Source organism: Glandiceps talaboti, chromosome 2 (assembly GCF_964340395.1).
Source record: "Glandiceps talaboti chromosome 2, keGlaTala1.1, whole genome shotgun sequence".
NCBI lineage: Eukaryota > Metazoa > Hemichordata > Enteropneusta > Spengelidae > Glandiceps > Glandiceps talaboti.
The window spans coordinates 24,057,700-24,079,167 of NC_135550.1; the positions used below are offsets into that span (position 1 = coordinate 24,057,700).

The following is a 21,468-nucleotide window of genomic DNA, read 5'->3' on the forward strand; positions in this document are numbered from 1 at the left end:
CAGCAAGCAGCGACGGGTCTCGAACCTGCAACCTGCAGATTCCAAGCCGGTCACGCTAACCATTCACCCATCATGACTCCATGAAAACTTTACTACTACTACTACTACTACTACTACTACTACAACAACAACAACAACAACAACAACAACAACTACTACTACTACTACTACTACTACTACTACTACTAATACTAATACTACTACTACTACTAATACTATCATGACAATGAAGAAATGTTGACAACGAACCGTCTTAGTATTGAAAAAAGGTGAATATTACATATGTGCTAGAGTTTCCGATCAATAATAAGTGTTAACGTTCCAACATTTCTAGCTTGTAAAGTCCTGTAAAATAATGATGTAGTGAAGGTTTCAAAGCATTTGCATGTACTGACCTACTGTATCCTATCTAGTCTTCATACTCAATTATATTAATAGGTTTGTACAAGTCGACAAGATTCGTGCCACTTGATTCTTTTCATTTGTCTTTTGGGATAGCGACGTGACTGTGTAGGAGTGAATGAGTGGGCTTATTTCTCGGAATTATCATATTGAATGATTACAATTTTAGCACAATTGAACTATAAGGTCCAGTAATGCTATAAACATGGTATAGTGTCTGTCTGACTGTCTGACTGACGGACTGACTGTCTGTCTATCTGGCCGGCTGTGCGTAGATGACTTAAACTCAATAACCGCTGGGTCGATTACTTTGATATTTGATGGGAATGTTACTTCGGGTGTCTAGTTGTTCAAATTGTTCAAATCAAATGATCGCATCACAAATGTGTGGCTTAGGTCTGAAGATGTGAGTTTTAGTTTTAAAAATATGATAGTATATATTACAAATATGATAACAACAGATTTAGAGAGCTAGGCAAATGGATAAACATTAAACAAATAAACACGTGTATACCTAGAAACAACGACCATGCCCATAGCAACATTGAACTTAGTGATTATTGCAAAGATAACAACAAGGATGGGAAGGAATGTGGTTAAGCATTCAAAACTGAACACATGGGCCCAGCAACAAGACCACGTCCATAGCAACAGTGAAATGGCGATGCATATTCCAAAGATAACAACAGAGATGGTTGGGCGACTGGGTAAACAGTTTTTTAAATACATATAGTCGCCCAGCAACTAAATCAATGACATAGTAACAGTGAAACAATGGTGTATATTGTACATGCAATTAAACAGGGATGGGTCGGCATGTGGATAAACATTTTTGAGAAATTAACACATATATTGTACAGTTGTAATACATGGCAATTGGCGCAGTCTTTTTAAAGGAAGTGGGCTATTAGGTAAACCACGACAATCACATGCTATTTATGTCCAGTATGATATTACACAGTCGTGTCTACGATATTGATAAGATACGCCTCTGTTCATATCAGTAGATTATCTTCGTGGGCCATTTCCTTGTAATGATAAGCTGTAACATATGGTATAAATAGACACATCTTTTGCAAATCTTGCCAGTAGTAAGTTACACTTGCCATCATGTTTCAATTTGGTTGGCGAGGGCTGATGGTTGGATTGTTCATTACTCAAACGGTAAGTATCAACGACATTTGGTACATTTGTTTGCAATATTCGGAGGGGGGGGGGCTATATTCGACAAAGGTCAGGGGGTACAGAATAATAAGTAACTAGTTATGTTATCACATAAGCCATGAAATGTAATTTATAATTAGATAATACAATCGCAATAGACTTGAGACAGACACACGCGCGCGCGCACACTCACTCACTCACTCACACACATGCATACATATGTATATAGATAAGTACATAATACTTTTTGTAAAACGTGTATATATTTTAAATATATCTTACAATATATATATGTATATATATTATATACTATATATTGTGCTTGTGAAGATACATATTGTGTGTGTGTGTGTGTGTGAGTGAGTGAGTTAGTGAGTGTCGGTGTGTTTGTTTGTTTGCATGACGTATAATACTGAACAGATACAATCGTCCTTGGTCATGCTTCCTGAATACTTTTACCTTGTTAGGGTATATTGCTTGAATGGTGTAAATTTCTGCAAAAAGGGTCATGTTTAATAGTTTGGAAGCAACAAGTCCTTCATAAAAGCCATGAAATGATATATAAAAACAAACATCTAAAATATATGAACCAAATCTAGAACCAAACGATCAATGTCTACTTTTAGGTTTTCAAAGGATTGGCTCTAATAGAAGTAACAGACTCTGAACTGTACACACTTTTGCATTTGCCGAGTAAGTATTAGATTTACAATTTTATTGCTTCAAATCAACGGGTATCCACGAGTAACCTAATGTAAGGATATGTCACATTCACTTTTCATTTTCATTGATTTTGATCACTCGGTCAAGGTGTCTGCATTTTTAGGTTGCTACGTAGACTCCATGAATATCTGAATATTAACTGAGATTTCAGCTACAATCATGACCTTGGTTTAGTTTGATTAATGCTATAAGTACAATTCACATGCACGTTATGGTTTGCAATCTGTCGTTTATTCAATACATTTCACGTATAGGATTGACATACACTTAAGCTGTGCTCCAGTTGGTTGTGATACATTAACCACTTTGTCGAAAATGTTCAACTTGAGTGTCAATATTTGCTCCTTTAATCAAGTACGGTGCTTTTCTTTTCCCTAACCAGAACAGTAGGTACATGTATATGGTTATGAAACCCAAAAGAATACACGTTTTGTAAGTTTTGTAATATTATTGTATAAATACTTTCATACTTGGCAGCGTGTACAGAGAATGGTGGTGCCAACGGCGTGATTTGTAACCAGATTGAATTTTATCCCGAGTCCCTTGCATGTTATGATGAATTAAAATCCCTATCTGACTGTACCTCACTCACATCATGTCTACATACCGTGTGTAAAGATATACAGCCGATGTGTGATTGGAATGAGCCAGAGAGTAATTATTGCATTGTGGCTGATGTTATGCAATTCATTTTGGACCAGGGAGGTAAGAATATAAGTTTCTTTTTTAGAGTGACAGGAAGTGATCTGATTAAACGAATCACTGTGATACTTTCCAGTATCATTCAATGGTTCCTGGTTTCAATTTAGAGAGAAAATGATTGTTCTTAAGAAACAAACGTTCATGAAATAAGTAAATGATGTATAGCTTCCCTTGGCTTGTGTTCATATTATAGGTTTAGCTTGCACTTCACCCATACAAAAGACAATGAAACAATACTGTATAAATTGATATTTTAGAAAGGTATCATTTCTTTTTATCAAAACCTTAAAACATATCAGTTTTATTACCTATACCTGACGCTGACGTTCATTGTCTTCATGTGATTGATTGGTTGGTTGGTTGGTTGGTTGGTTGGTTGGTTGGTTGGTTGGTTGGTTGGTTGGTTGGTTGGTTGGTTGGTTGGTTGGTTGGTTGGTTGGTTGGTTGGTTGGTTGGTTGGTTGGTTGGTTGGTTGGTTGGTTGGTTGGTTGGTTGATTGATTGATTGATTGATTGATTGATTGATTGATTGATTGATTGATTGATTGATTGATTGATTGATTGATTGATTGATTAACTGACTGACTGACTGACTGACTGGCTGACTGGCTGACTGACTGACTGACTGACTGACTGACTGGCTGGCTGGCTATGAGTCCTTATCTATTCTAGCTATCTAACATAAAATAGCTATACTTGACATGAGTTATACAGTATCCGTACCTAAACTTTTCCCCCATTTTCTGTGAACCATTGAGGTTTGCCTAGTATAGGACTGCCGCTTGAAGGGCTACCAAAACTCCTTATTTACCTGGCGACCAGATACGGAATAGAATGTAAGTGAACGCATTTGTTCGCCAAGGCTGACGTTAGTTCTGCCGATTTTTAGCTTCAGTTTTTACTTTCTGACTAGAAAGACATCCTTGCATATTCATTCTAATAACAGATGACTGGTAACAAGATTTGTTTTTTTAGACAGGTATACTAAATCATAGGTTCTATTGACATGGTATACCAAATCATAGAAGGTTCTATTGACATCATGGGTATACTAAATCATAGAAGGTTCTATTGACATCATGGGTATACTAAATCATAGAAGGTTCTATTGACATCATGGGTATACTAAATCATAGAAGGTTCTAATGTCATCATCCTTATTTTGATTGTTCTGCAGTTTGTGATGGTTACTTGATTAAATGTGAGGAGCATCCAAATGGTTGTGTCGCATTGGAAGAGCTATGCCCACCAAACCAGTATTACAATTGTTATTGTGGACTAGGTGGCGCTTTAGAAGGCATTCACAATTTGCGTAAGTTTAAGTATATAGACAAATCGAAATCGGGTTGTTGTTGTTGTTGTTGTTGTTGTTGTTGTTGTTGTTGTTGTTGTTAGTTTGTCTTTTCATTAACTTGTTCTAAGTAAAGAAATCATTGTCCATCCTTCTCTACTTATTAGACATAAGTACGGGGCAAATAAGTATTCCCAAGACTGGGAGTTGTGACTTTGATCATCGAAGGACTTTATTTCACCCATGCCTTTAGTCACATCTGAAAGAGCACTATGATATAGATTTATAATGTATGTATGGAAGTGCGTGTTTCACTAATTGTATCAATTTCCGATACATTTTAAGCAGGGCATGCTGTGTAATTTCGTCCGTCCTTTGGGGGGTGTATAAGCGGTATTGTGCTGTTAATGTACCTAATCATATGTATGATTGATTTTGTTTTTATTGCAGAGACCAAGGCGAAACTTAAAGCCCGGTAACATGCAACAGCGATTCCGTCAACACTTTCGAGATGAATTTGTCACGTGTTCTCGTTATTTGCCAGGAATAATGTGGAGAATTGTATACAAAATTTAGACAACCTGTACTAATAACTTTATTAAACATTTATTCAAAATAAAACCAGATCTGCCAATTCAGAGTTGTTTAGTGTAATTATATAAACATTGAACTTCATAACCAGCAAATGACGAATCAAGAAATGCTGTCTAAAAGTCTCCGAAATTAACTAATAACGGAGATATTAATGCTTTTGTTTTTGGTTGCACTCTAGCAATGTATAACTTTACCCAACAGCCTTTCCGTGAGAATGCAACGACCAGATAACTGAGGATCAGAAATTATTTCATTGTGATTACCCGATTGGTTAAAGTTATTCCACAACATTTTAATCTCTTCCCAAAGTTTTCGTCACTCATCTCCCAACAGAAAACACTGTCACAGCAACAACATAAATATACACGTAGATTTATGTACATAATATGTCTATAAAAAGTTGTGTCAAAATAAAATGTTGATATGGTACAAAGTCATGTCCCTTCTGTAAAACATGAGACATAAAATATATACTTGGATAACTGTATGAAACTAAGTATTATACATAAATAAGAATATTATACACAATTACAGTTGGCCATTTGATTTTTCACTATCAGTGTTGGAAAAATCGCACAAGTCGCTTGTTTGACTGTTTGTTTGTTTGTTTGTTTGTTTGTTCGCACATTAACATATTTTTGTAATAGATCGCTTCTACTTATAATTGAAAAAGAATTTTTTTTTTTTTAAATCAGCGGGTCTGACTATAAAAGAGTCAACGCGAAATAATTGTAAGTCCAATGGAATTGGACAAGGATGGTTGCAAATATACAAACGCTTCTCGTATACATGGTCATCAAGTTAGATTAATGGATATAGTATACAGTACATTGTGGACACTCTAGGACTAAACAAGAAAAGTAACGACTGCCACCACAGTCGCCGAGATCAAGAAAACGCTAAAAACCATGATGGCGTTGTTCCAGAATCGAAGCGTCGTTTTCAAACCGATAATTGTGTCTTGCCCATCCCCTGCGTCAATGTTAGTAACGCCCACCACGTAGGACACAATCAAAATCATCATTTCCACAAAGATACATATGGAAAGGGAGACGATAGTAACCAATTCCAGTGTATTCCCATTGACCCTATCATAAACGATGAGGGAGATCAGAATTCCAAGGTGCGTCACAAAAAGGCTGAAATCCAACGCAGCCAGTCCAAGTGTTTTTACACTGGTATAACCATTGAAACTGTGACGCTGTAGGACAAATGACAAATGGTTTTTAGCAAACAAATTCAACCGTTTGAATTGAAATGGTGACAAAACACACACACACACACATACATACATACATACATACATACATACATACATACATACATACGTACGTACGTACGTACATACATACATACATACATACATACATACATACACATATGCATGCATGCATGCACGCACGCACGCGCAGGCATACCACCACCCACCCCCACTCCACCCCCACCCCCCACACACACACATGGCTTAATCCAAGGAAATAAGTTAACAGTTGCAACTCAGAGTTTCAAGCTTCTACGATCTCTTAGTGGTGAGTGTATGTATGTGAGTGTATGTATGTGAGTGTATGTATGTGACGAGATTGCGTTCTCAGTGACAGTTTTCGACGTTCGAATCTTGTGAGTATGTACGCTCAGAAAATATAGTGGTCTGGCAGAGCTATTGAACACTTTGGTCCACAACCGCATAATCCGCATGTTCCCCTGATAATGCTAATGCGAAAAACCATAGAATTGCATCCCTGGCTTTTACCTTTCACCTTTATATATATGAACATATATCCCTTCCTAGATATTTTGAATAGCATGTATTCTCCTTACCTTATGGTCTGGTTCGCCTTCACAAATCCATACTGTGTTTTGATCCAAAGCTTGCAAAGAGAAGAACCCGCCTGACGTAGGTCCAACCAGTCTGTTATCGTCCCTGGACTTTAACAACACGGTCTTTGAGTCTAAGCCAAACAACTTTGCCAATATCTTTCGATTTAAGTGTGCTTCATTTAACCAGACTTTGGATTCCATACGATGTGTTCCAAACCCTACATTACCACGGATTTCACGACCAGGGACATCGCCAGCGCTTTCAGTGTCGCCTACTTGTCCCGCCATGGGAATAGGACTAATGGCATTGCTATTGCTTGCTGACATTTTGACGTAACTTGACTTTTAAACTTGACACACCTTTCACTACTGGCAAGTGCCTGAAGTATGTAGAGTGTATTGTGATAATCACGGTAGGACTTTACAGCAGATTATTTACAACACTAGAAAATAAAGTAATAAACGGGCGTTACTTGGCAATAGCTATTATAATATGTGGCATATTTACTATGACTAACGACAACCTTTACGTCGATAATGTAGATATGAATACTCCTTTGTTTGAGAAATTTTTTTTTTCTAACATCAAATTACTTCAACGTGTGATTTTGTGTAAATAATGACATGATCACTGTATAAACATACGAAGGCCACCAACCTCTGACTTCTGTCAGAGTTCCGTGTATGTATGTGTTTTCCTTTCGTCTCCTCCCTCTCTGTCATTTGCATACCCAACATTGGTTGACAAACAATTTTGCTATTTTTAGAAGTTCTGATAAATAATTATTTCTCGTTTGTTTCTCCTTATATAAAATGTAGTTGCCCGATGTCAAATCAATAAATCAAACTGAACAACGACAAATAAATGGGCAAGCCAAGTAGTTCCTATTCACCGGCGCAAGTCCCTGCTGTCTAATCTTGAATAGTTTCATTTACAGAGTGTATACGGTTTTCTTACTTACTTGTCAAAGTTTGATACACGTTCGAAAAATAGGATTGTTAAATCAATCATAAATCTTCAAGTTATTGTACAGTATATGTTTATACAGTTGTTACACTGCGTTACCATGACAACAATGTGCAATCGCCATATTCACCATGCAAGCAGTGCGAAAGCATAACACTCTATTCAAACAATGCATGACTCCAGGATCATCACACCAGGCAAGGTATCAACTAGCTATACATGGATATATGTAATACGGGACTCTGTCAAGTCTTTGCCCATGTCTTTAAGGTCCATAACGCATATAGCCAGAGCTAGGTGTCACCAACAAGTAACTTCATTGTTCTCATCTCAACAGGCCTGTCCTTACCACGCATCGTGGATTATCGATTTTAGCGCGAATTTCAATAAAGTAAGCAGTGTCGTAGTGTATAAGTATAATAAACCTATACCAGAAATGCATAAAAGTACTGAATCACACGCGCGCGCGTGTATGTATGTGTATGTGTGTGTGTGTGTGTGTGTGTGTGTGTGTGTGTTTGTGTTTGTTTATTTGATTTTGTTTTTGTTGTTTGTTAACTGCAGACACACAGAGCACCCACTATTCACCAATTTCCGAATTGTTATGTATACTACATAAAGTAGAGACTAAACAATAAATGAGGGTATTAACTTTTTAAACTGAAGGTGAAAGCTTTATGTTATAATAGTCGTATCTTTGCTTGACTTCCACCTAACGCTGTGATGATTGACTGGCTATAGCGGATAGGGATAATTATTTTGTATAAAAACAACAAATGATTGGACATATATAAAGTTCGACTACAGGTGTTAAGAAAAAGACCTGCAAAAGTATTGAAATGTCTTGACCTATCTAGGCCTATGACCTTATCTGTGTCAGAGCCTATCAAATGGTAGACATGACAACGAAAACAAGGTATAGTCTAATGGTCGTTTTCCACAATTTAAAGTTTATTGTCTCACTGGAATCCAAACAAGGAAAAAAGTGGACATTAACAAACAATCCATTACTCATAAGCTTGTGCCTGGTATACAAACATGATTCGGAATGTAGCATTTCCTTCTTTTGGCTTCTAAATAATGACAAAATTATTGACAAAATATATGTTATACATTTATAACTTCGCCCTTGTCATTTCCAATCATACCAAATGCAGTCAATCTATGTAAATACATTACTGTTCAACAGGTTATTGTAATCAATGTAGCTGTGCTTTGTCAATTCGGTGATTTTTAATATAAATAACACCCCTGATCTGTGCACGTGGATTTACAGTGAATATAAAATACAAGCTAAATTATAAAATATAGTTATATAGATAAAAATACTTTCAAAATACAAACAGTTCTTGTGTTTGCAATGATCCTGTGGAACTATTGCAATATTATATAGCAAATGCACAGTGATCAGTTTCAACCATAGACTCATATTGTAAATAAGTGTTTGAGACACACTTAGTAAACTGTAAATATTTCGACACATGAACTATACATTTGTTTTAAATGTTTGATGTTGACGTCTCTGAACACTGAACTAGACAAGGAAAGTGACGACAACAATTACAGTTAATGTAATTAAGAGTACACTCAGGACAGTAACGCTGCTGTTCCAGAATCGAAGTGTCGTCTTCAGACCAATAATTGTCTCTTGTCCGTCACCTTCATCAACGTTAGTAATTCCCACCACGTACAAGACAATCAAAATCGCCATCTCTACAAAGATGCATATGGATAGACAAACTATCGTTGCTACTTCCAGTCGGCTGCTAGTGTTCCTTTCATAGACAAAGAGGGAAATCAGCAGTCCCAGGTGAGTCAAAAACAAACTGAAATCTAATGCAGCGAGACCAACTGTCTTCATACTAGCATAACCATTAAAGCTGTGACGCTGTCGAAAAAAGAGAGAGAGCAATATATGTAAGGATATGAAAACAAACCACACACACACACACACACACACACACACACACGTGCACACGCATTAATGCATGCATACTGCTTGACTGACTGACTGACTGCTTGACTGACTGACTGACTGACTGACGACATTGGCAGATCTCACAAACAATATACGTATACTCCTCATAGCTTCCGAGATGATATTTACATACCTTGTGATCTGGTTCTCCTTCACAAATCCATACTGTGTTGTGATCTAATGCTTGCATAGAGAAGGATCCATTCGACATGGGCCCTATAAGTCTGTTGTCATCCTCGGACTTCAGCATCACTGTCATGGGGTCCAAACCAAACATCTTGGACAATATTCTTCGATTCAACTGTGCTTCACATAACCAGACTTTGGTGGTCATGCGATGAGTTCCAAAGCCCATGTTCCCACGAATTTCCCGGCCAGACACTTCACCATCTTGGCTATCTCTTTCGGGAATCGGACTAGCCCCAACACTATTTAGAGAGTACATTGCACAGTTCGTTCTACTGGAAACCAAAACCTACTGATCTGTTAGAAACGGATACCGTACAATAAAATTTAATGCGTTCGTTGATTTTTAAAGGGTGTGTTGCTATGCTAGTTACGTAATCGATTGTGTATTATCTATTGTGTGTCCTCCATCCCGAAAGTCATAAAAAGGTAGAAAGAACACCGTTGATTTGGCAAACAAAATCCAACTTTATCAGAAAAACGATTGTCTACATTATACATGTCTGCATACATACATATACACATGCATACATGATTATACTGCAGAGAGTCACAAAACTGCTTACGTCCACATCATCCATGCCGTAGTATGAATATACTCAACGCACAGTCATGTACACTTTACGCGAAAAAAATAGACCTCAATAAAAATATGTATAGTAAATATTTTATTCCAAGGGCGATATCTTAAAAGAAATAGACGAATAATCGTATGAAATAAATATAAACGGTACATTAGATCGGAAACTATGCGTCTTGTTTTCTATCCCAAAAAGTCATCGATGACTCCTTGATGTTCCACGTACCACAATTACACATTACATTAATGAGTAGTTTCTTGCAGAAAGTGAACGACATATTGATTACTTCAGACCTTAAAGAGCAACCATTTCTTCTTGTCAGCTTGAAGGACATTTATCTCCTTACAAGACAATAGGTATCATTGATTCCATATCAATATCACTGGACATAGAGTTTTTGTTTTGTGGAACCTTCAGTAATTATAAGGGGGAGGGGGGTCAAGCACTTTACGAAATCAAGCAGACACATCGATAATTTTAATGGCATGTGTCGTTTCCAACTACCACCAACACAGTGATTTTGTGTGAAGGCACTTCATGAACTAATACCTGTGTTAGGATCTAATTGGCATATAGCTGAAGGCCAGATCTCCCAAAGACTTGACGAGCGCACTGACGACATTGTTGGGACTGAGGTCAACATTCCATCTCCACCATATTATCCTCAATATCTTACCATAGTTTTCCATTCACTCCGTAAGACCCACTCCTCTCCTCACGTCACGTCACGTCACGTCACGATAAATGATTCACTGAATGGTTATCAGTAGCAATTTGACTAATGTTTTCCGACAAATTACAGTACTATGGTGGCAGTGATGGGATCTTGCAGCAGTGGACGCCAACATCACAGACTAATTCCCTTTGCTCCGTCCCTACCCTTTATAATTTAATTACTGAATACACCCTTGCTACAAAACGACAATATCGCATCTCTCCGCAAAAGGTACAATGAACTCATTTTATACGCATAAGTATATATTTACAACTTCTTTCATACTTTCGAGGATAAATAATAGCCAAAGGTATTCTTCATAACATGACAAAATATCACAGTGTCCTACAGCATGCAGTATATATAACATGTATATACTTTACATTGCCAATGAAAACTATTCCAGTAATATACGCAATTGGATGTGTCAAATCTCTAGGCATGGTGGGGTGAAAGTTCAAACCAGCTTTGTTAATATTGTTAATATTTATTGCTGACAAAATTATATATATACATTATCACGGATAGCCTTCATATAGCTATCATGTAACGAATATGCTATAAATTATTTATCATTAACTATACCAAGGTCAAATTTAGATAAATTGTGTGCTTCTGATAAGCCGACCGACCCTAGTTTTTTGATATTCAAAACTAACAATTTACTTCAATTTCCGTGTAAATTTTCTTTCCAATCTATTTTCAGTCATTTTTACCTTCCGTAAGGAGGTTATAATTTAGGGATGAATAGTCTATGTGTCTGTCTGTCTGTCTGTATGTGTGTGTGTGTGTGTGTGTGTGTGTGTATGTATGTATGTATGTATGTATGTATGTATGTGTTTGTATGTATGTATGTATGTATGTATGTATGTATGTATGTATGTATGTATGCTGCATGCATGCATGCTGTGCTTGAAATATCATACTACATTTGAAATGAAATATTAATAAGTTTACGCTAAGAAATCCTTCAATAGTACTGCTGGCAGACATCCACATTTAGCAATGCAAATTTAGGAGTTCGTGTACGTATATGATCCCGAATTATGATTCCCAGTCGTAGGGGACTACATGATGTTTAAATAGGTATTAAGTAAATTCTTCACGGACAATAAAAATCTGTTATTGCTGACTGTGAAATGTGGAATGCGGAATTCAGAAAGTGGTGGGTATAAATTATACTCGACATGACATTTATAATGATGGTAAACAGAAAAAGCCTAGTTGAGTGTTGACACTTTGGCTTGTATATCACCTGATCTGTGCTAACCTTTGCAACTAGCACCTTAGACTGTCTTTTCGTCGACAGATGCCCATGGTTTCTTTGTTAACTTTGACACGATATTCAGCCAAAAGTACGACATTTGTTTTTCACGACAACAGGTATGTAGTAAACCTGGTTATTTCCTGCACTTACAATATTTCTTTTTTTGTGTATTTTGCGATTGATTTCACGTGGCCTTCAATTATAAATCCGTACGTGAGTAGGTGATACTTTTCGTCATATCTGTCTCTCATTACCTGTGATTTCAGTATATTAACACACTATACAGGAGGCAACACGTTTATTTGGGGCCATGACATGGAGCGCAATCCCGCTATCACTATGTCATAGAGAGACTAAGATCAGGTACATAATGGCACTTTGCTTTTGACAGTTTGTCAAGCCGTTAACTCTACGAACAAACGAGATAACCGTATAGTTTGCAAAAACTACTAAAATTTCACTTGTAGCTCCTCTGCATAGTTTGTGCTTTCTTTGTTTAGATAAAGAGTAGCATATTGGAACATAAGTAGTTACAGTCATCCTATCATATTGGAAGTCAATAGAAAGACCTAGGACCATCTGTGAGGAGCTCGCCGTAAATTCTGCTCAAAATGGCCACTTATCCTGGGTAAACAGGTGGGTTGCGCATATAACTCATGAATGATTGCAATAAGGCAGCATAGTGAATCATGTAAGAGAGTACATGCTAACCTGTATCGGTCATTTAAAGGTATTTAAAGGAAACTAAAACTAAACTAAAATTCAACACTTCAGCGAATACAAGACTCCATTTAACACATATTGTAAAATGCAGTAGTTTTCACCAAATATAATGGCAGCAACCTAACGATTTTTTCTCAACAAACTAAATTTGTACGTGACACGGGAGTGTTTCAAGCAAGTAATTTTAGACTAGTATTCACGTTGTATATACATAAGACTTTATCTTCAGTTTAGAGAAAATAGATGCAACTATTTAACACTACATTGGTAACATCTAACACCTCCATCACAGAAAACAAAAGGCTCCAACATTACTCACATTTACGACAGTATAGTTTCGAAGTAGCGATAGAAACCAACATAAACACCCAAAGTTTGCATGCCTCGGTATGAAGGCACAGACTAAAGTCTCACATGAAATGACGGAAGAACAGTCATATAGTGTAATATTTAACCCACTAGAAACAATATGTGTATGCACGGTACATTTGAAAGATGAAGAGGGGTCAAAGATTGGAACGAACCGATACTTCTGTCTGAAAAAGACTAGTGCGTGTGCTGATACGGTATGCTGGTGGAAGGTATGAGTGGAGAGTAACCAGCTCAATATTTGTTTTAGATTTTCTCACTACCTGGGGGCGTTCACAACACATTGACTCTCAAAATCTAAAAAAAAACAATAAGCTGTAATTGCTACCAAACGTCATGGGACAACAGTTGTCCCCCGAAAATAAATTTTAAAATCTTAAAAATATAAACAATGTCATCCTCATTGTCAAAGCGTTGCTATTGACCCTTTCCTCACAGACATAAATTTAGGAAGGCAGGCAGGCAGGCAGACAGACAGACAGACAGACAGACAGACAGACAGACAGACTCAGATAGATGCCAATACTCTCATATATCACGTGCATTGCGCATCCAGTAAATACAATGCAAGTAAATTTACGGACCCGAAATCGCAACAAAATAAAATGATGGAAGCTAGTGGTTGGACATAGACCTCGACTACAGGTAGTAACAACATACCCCACAAAAACAAGAAGTGCAATTCATCCTATGGAACAGAATATGACAAACCTGTAAATGAAATGGGTGAGACTCGAGTTAGATCCTCTCATTCCCACTTTTTGACCTTGCACTTCACTCAATGAGATCTTTAATCTGAAAGGGAAAATGTATTTATATGATTCGTTCTTAGCCTCTGTAATACAGTGCCTATTACCGACTGACACCACACAATGGAGTACTGAATACCCTTGCCAAACCCATATAATGTTATCAGGCAGTTGACATGAGTGAGCCAAGGAATTGGTTTATTACACAGGTTAGTGGTAATATATACCCTGCGTTTATTGTACGTTTTATGGTTGTCATCTTCAATGTTATCACTACTATTCGTGGGACATCTAACAAATTGAGCTATTAAACAACTCTTTGAAATCAATGAACAAATCATCCTAAATTCGTCAATGAACAGTTTGGATGTGAATGCTGATTGTCACTGTTTGTTATATTAATGTCTAATTTGAAGACATTTTACAGCAAGAAATTATAATAGCTGTTTAATTTTTCATATGCGTTTTCCTTTTGCATTTTCAACATGAAATTTGTTTTGTTTTGAAATGCTTTGTTACAACTCGACAAGGCGACATAATCCATATACCATGGTGTGACCAGCTTTAATTTTTCCTATAGTGACATGTAAAATGGGATCCGGAATTTCAAAACGCACAGCCACTGATAATATTACTCCGCCATCTCCAAAACATGACGCCTCCAAGAAAGGTCTACGAGTCATTCCAGACGAGTTGATCGAGTATGAAAGAACTGATGTCAAGACACTGATACTGTCGTACAATCGCCTAACGTCCATTTCCGGTGACATCAGCGCGCTGACAGGTCTACGATACATTGATCTAAGCAACAATAATATCAGTTGGATATCGTATGAATTATATGCGCTACCAAATCTTACATATCTCAATCTAACAGGGAATTCTTTAGCAGACATCAATGGTGTTCAAAGTGGGACAAATCTTCGGTACTTGAATATCAGCGGTAATAAATTCTCTAAACTAAACAAGGAGGTGTTTAATCTTCACAAGCTTAAACAACTTTTGGTAGCCGACAACTCAATTGCTGTGATTCCCAATGAAATAAAAGGGCTTCGGCAGCTGCTGGCCCTTGACTGGAGTCGGAACGGTGTTCGTTCTCTAGAGGAGAGGCTCATAGCTAATCTACCTTCCACCTTAATGACGCTAAATCTTTGTGCAAAACTATTGTCTGACCCCGTCCTGACTATTTCCATTCCTGCAAATATTAACTCATACTTGAAACAGTTGGCAAACCTGGACCTAAGTCACAACCACCTTGACAAAAATGTTCCTGCTGGCGATGCTGGTGTTCTGGAAAACCTGTCCCTTATTACAACCCTCACCCATCTCGATGTACGAGGCAACAACATACAAGTCATTCCTGTCAACTTTGGCAACCTCACAAAGCTTCAAAAGTGTGTTCTGTCAATAAATGAAATAAGCACACTTCCTGAAGTACCAATGCATAAACTAACCCAAATGAAACATCTTGAGTTGGATAAAAACTGCATAACTGACATATCAACTTCACTCGAGAAAATGAAACTCGTTCGTCTGTCCTTGAGAGATAATGTCATCGAGAGCATACCACCAAAGATTGCCCAGCCAAGCATGAAAGAACTCTACTTGGATAACAACAAACTCTCAGATCTCTCAAACATCAACTTCCCAAGAATGCAGAATCTAAAGCTCCTGTCACTACGGAACAACAAAATAACGAATCTCCCTGCAGATTTGAGCAAATTGAAGCATTTGAAGACACTTGATGTACATGGTAATGTTATTTCTGGTCTTCCTGAAAATTTCCACTGTGAAGTTCTAACGAACTTAGATATCTCAAGAAATAAACTGGAAAAATTCCCTTGTCAACTTCAGAATTTTCCAGCACTCAAGAAGGTGACCTTGGAAGGAAACGAGATTTGTGATTCGACTGAGGTTAGTGATAACACTCGTGGTATCGAGAACCTTAAAGAGATTGACCTAAAGAACAATAAGGTGGGTCATATTCCTTTGGAGTGCCTTAAAAGCAGCGACCTGACCAAGTTGGATATTGGTGGTAACTGTGTGGAGATTATACCAGGTGATATCAAAGACCTTACACATTTGAAGTCACTGTCAATTGAAGATAACGAACTAAGTGCTGTTCCTACTGCAGTATTTGAACACCCCACACTGGAGGAGTTCCATGCCAAGAATAATCGGATAAATACCATCACAAACGCCATACCTCCTGCAGAGGAAGCTAACTCAAAGTTGCAGGTCATTGATATCAGTGGTAATCGTGTGAAATGTATTCCACCATCAATTAAGAATGCTACCAGGTTGAAAAGAGTTGACCTTTCCAACAACCAGCTGTACTTCGTATCACACGCCTTAAAGGAGTTAGAAAACAACGCTGCAACTAGGTCAAATGCTCCAATTCTGGAAATAAAGGTCACTGGCAACATAATGAGAGATATTCCGCCTGGGATTGATAAAACTAAACCTTTGAAAGCCATTTTAGCTGATATGGAAAAAGCTGAGAAAAAAGGAAGTTCACTCATGTCAAGTCAAGTCAAGAGAGGACGAATAATATTGATAGGAGCACAGAAGTCAGGCAAGTCTACTCTAAAACGGAAACTCTTGAGAGTGTCTAGTAAGACATTGGCCCAATTTCAAGATGAGAATGAATCTTGCAATGGTAGTAATGAGGATGAAGCTGGCGTTGAGCAGACTTTGTTGGATACATCTGCTGCAAGACAGTCAGTTGGTTATGATGGAGTGTCATTTATGGATACTGTCATCTGTCCTATAACAGACACAATTGATGTTGAGGTCACTGACTGTGGAGGTGGTGGTCAGCTCCAATCTGTTTATCAGCTATTTTACTCAAGGAACTCTCTCTATGCCATTGTAGTGAACCTCAGTCAGTATAAGCCAACATCAGAGGAAAGCTTTCAGAAACTGGTAGGATACTGGATCAAAGATATAATTTCATCCATTGGAAGTGAAGTTGTAATCTGCATCATTGGTACCCATGCCGACATGCTATCCAGCGAAAAGCTTGAAGAAAGTGTTAATACAATCAGTGCTAGGCTTCAGAAGTTCTTCAAGGATTCCCAGAGAGAGGCACAGCTACAAGCAGATCCACTGGTTTGTTCTTCACCCTGTGATGTCATACTGGCAGGCGGAGTGGCAAATGTGTCATCGAACACCCAGATATTTCACTGCAAACAACGACTGGTAGACATCATTCAAAGTAGTGATTACAGACTCCTTCCAATCGACCTCGCAAATAAGGAGACCCTACAAGTCAATAAAATGTTGGAAATCGAGAAAGCCTTGCACGAAAAGAGGATTGAGGATGATCCACTTTCAAGAGTGACTCTGAAAATGTCAGAATTTGAGGATAATGCCCGAAGAACAGGATTGCCTGAGGGATGTCTTGAAGAAGCAATTGGATATCTCAAATGCATAGGTGTACTTCAGCAATACAATAATGTGCCTATGCTGAAAGAGTACATTTTCCATAACTTGGATTTCATTAAAGATGTACTTGAATCAGTTTTGGGAAAGGCACGTGAGGAAATCTTAAACATCCACAACTTTGCACCAGGTGATCGGGATGTTACCTACACTGTAGTGAAAGCCATATTTGATAAGAAAGCAATCCTTTCCGAGGATGTAATAAGATGTTGCATCTTGAATCACTTAGAATTGGATGAAGATGTCATGTCCCTTGTCATTGAATTATTAGTCGGCTTCAGAGTCTGCTATGAAGTAGATATGGCTGGTAATGAAGGAGCTTTCCTCCATGCTATTGATGACGACGATTCCCCTCCAATATTGCTTCGCTTTCCTTGCTATCTTCAACAGACGGCTACCATTCCACACAACTTTCGACCAGTGTTCGAAGTCAAGTTTAGCTTCCCTTGGTACTTTCCATCGAGACTTATGCATGTATTTGTATGCACTGTCAACGACAAGGTCAGGAATGAATGGACGGGAGGGTTTCATGCAAATTTCGACGGAATTACAACAGTGGCTATGGTACAACAAATCGACCAGGTTAAATCACTTCTCATCAGAGCAGCGATGAAAGACAGTATGGTGTCTACATTTAATGTTCTGACTTCAGAAATAGTAGGAAAACTGAAAGATATGATACGATCGAACTGGGAATTACTGAGGTTTAATGCCCATCTTAAAGTTATCTGTCCAACAGGTACAGGATGTCGACAAGCCTACAACTCAGCTGCTCATGTGTGGAACGCATATCCAAAAGATTCATCTGAGATTGACATTATTATGAAGGAGTGTGAACATACACAAGAAAGTAAGTTTAGGGATTCAACACTCAATATTCAATATACACGTTGAATCTAAACAGTAAACAATGAGTTGATTTAAGAAAGTATACTTTTAATACCAGCATATTTATATTTTATTTATTCGCTTTGTGTAACTACTAGTTCAGGTCTTTATCAGCTGTAGATATGTTGTATTTAACACTGTATAGTAACCTTTCCTTCAATTCATCATTTGTTTGGTGATGTTAGCTCTCCACTTGTGCGCATCTCAAAGTGTGCATATATTTTTTTGAAAACTTATATTACCAGGGGTATTCACTTATACTGATCGGTGTTTTTCTTTGTTTCACGTTAATACAGAAGAACCCGTTGAAGAAGTGACACGTAAGTTATATTTTGGCAATTCTCGTCACCATTGTATGTCAAAGATAGATACCACTACATTGTGTATTATGTAAAGATATATTATTAAGGGAATCACAATATTCATTTTATATTATGAGGGAAAACGCTATAGCAATTTCAAAAACAACAATATACCGCCTGGCCAAAGGTTTTGTTGCACATATTTAGACATTTAACTTATGAAGAAATGTGTCGAGGAAGAAACAGATAATGCTCTCTCTCTCTCTGTTTGATGTTTGTTTGTCTGTCTGTCTGTCTGTCTGTCTGTCTGTCTGTCTGTCTGTCTCTCTCTCTCTCTCTCTCTCTCTCTCTCTCTCTCTCTCTCTCTCTCTCTCTCTCTCTCTCTCTCTCTCTCTCTCTCTCTCTCTCAAATACATAGGCAGAGAAATTTCAACAGCCGCGGAATTTGTGTGTGACAAGCTAGACCCAACGAAATGGAAGCTATTAGCACAACAGCTGGGGATACCTGACATCAGGGTTCGGGAAATTGACAAAGTCTGTTTTGATTACAAGGAAAAACTATGGTCTCTGCTGGAGAAATGGCAGGCAAGATTTCAAGTCGCTCAGGCTGTGGTTAGCGGACAGCGTGATCGATTGATCAAAGCACTACAAGTAATGGGGGAAACGTCGTTAGCTCAGGAACTCGCAGCACTCGAAAATTACTGAACTAGACAGTTGGACAACTTCAAAAAGCTAACCTAGCATCTATATTTGGTCTACGAGAATATCGTAATAAAATTACACTAACTAAATACTTTTCGTCGAGATTCCGAAGTCTAAACAGTTAAAATCGAAGACAAGTCTTCAGTGTGTCAACATCCTACCAGAATCTATCCATTCGGTGTACATTTATGTATACGTATATCATAGTTTGGTCCATTACATAAATCTAAAATCTACATCGCAGATTCCTAACGGACACATTTTGGATAACGACAAACTGCGATTTGCCACTTTACAGCACTGTAAACCCAAGGCGACTTTCAGGACAGACCCAACACTTCCAAATAACTATTAACGAAATGAATTTTAAGAAAAAAAGGTTTTGCTGTGACCTAACATTTCAATACGTTATTTACATACGCATGCTACGTTTTATTTTATCCGTCCACTGTAAGAAGATTGTATTGTACCAAACTCAACTTTTGAACCACTGTGACAGCTTGTATTTTGTAGTCATGGCAATAATCAGCGAGATTAGATCTCAGACACACCTCAGACTGTAATGGAATTGCGATATCGTCCAAGGTAACATGTTCCACATGTATTCACTACTTGCTAAATCAAACATCACTACCAGGAAATTTAAATCTTTCCTCTTTATCATACCCCCCCCCTCCAAAAAAAATCATGTGTGACTCACAGAGAGACTTATTTTGTTTCTGATAGGTCACTGACAGTGTTAATCAACTTGGATGCATGCTAAGTGTATAAAACAGTCCATTGATTGTTTATAAATAACCTTAATACCATCGCATTTTATCATAATTACACTAAGAAGGTAAACAAAGCTAACAACAGATCGACCTTGACCCAAAGTAGAACATGTAGCGGGCACCGTCAAATTTTGAAAGAATAAACATGCCATCCAGTTTGAATTTATATTGTGCAATGTTTTTAGAATATAACGGATAAGCTATTTATTAGTACTCCTAATACACTATAAATGTTTTGCTGATTGTAAACCTTTCACAACTGTTTAGTGGGCTGGAAACAAATGTCTGCTGTACATAGCAACCGCAATGAAAAATTGAATCTATAGAAATATTTCAAACAAGTAATACATTGATCGGCAATGCTTGGATTCGATTCAACATACGGTTACTAGTAGTCACGTCACACACGAGGCTGATTTCAGCAAAATGTGGTCAGCTTTGCTGAGATATGTGTCTGTTTGTAACCAAACTTAGTACAGTCGCTTTACTCTCAAAATGACGTTTGTAACCTCGTCTATCTCGGACAAACCTCCTCTGTATCGATCTGTTATATAAAGCAAATTTTTATTTTTATTGAGAGTGGAAAAATGATAAGCCTAGGTATGAGCGTCAGTCTTTTAAAGAACGTGTCTCCAAATGTTGTGTAAGACTATTTTACTTGTATTTAAGATTGGATAATCAAAGAACTTTCTTTACACTGTGGATATAGTAATCATCATGAAAAATCATTGCTAAAGGAGGGAAATGCACACCCTTTCGATATATTATGTCGGAACAAAATGAAATTAATGTAATGTTGAGTTATTATTTTCGGGTGTTGTACAGAAATAAAGAGAAAATAGGATTTTAGCAAAATGGAATGCAATATAGTCTCATAAGGTGCTGAGGAGACGACTAACATGGTTGCAAGCAAGCAGTTATTGGTTTGAACATCACTTCGTGATTGGAAAATCAGGTTAGGTTAACACCCCTTGATATATTATAATACTAATTTAGACATAAATATAAATAGAAATTCTTTGCGTATGAACACTTCAGATTCCATGAGGGAATATAAAAAACATTATGTTTGTTCTCGTTTGTGTTATTATACATGTTGGTAACCCTATAAGATTGGGAAGTAGGATACAT

The 21,468-nt window shown here is 37.5% G+C and overlaps 1 protein-coding gene across 1 annotated transcript; it reads left to right on the forward strand.

The window, feature by feature from the left end:
• Positions 1-1,482: 1,482 nt before the first annotated feature.
• On the forward strand, positions 1,483-4,868 carry LOC144443527 (uncharacterized). Its single transcript, XM_078133052.1, has 6 exons — positions 1,483-1,566; positions 2,193-2,259; positions 2,767-2,994; positions 3,749-3,826; positions 4,168-4,302; positions 4,732-4,868. The coding sequence occupies exons 1-6, from the start codon at positions 1,513-1,515 to the stop codon at positions 4,758-4,760; spliced, it is 591 nt and encodes a 196-aa protein (XP_077989178.1). The 5' UTR covers positions 1,483-1,512; the 3' UTR covers positions 4,761-4,868.
• The last annotated feature ends 16,600 nt before the right edge of the window (positions 4,869-21,468 follow it).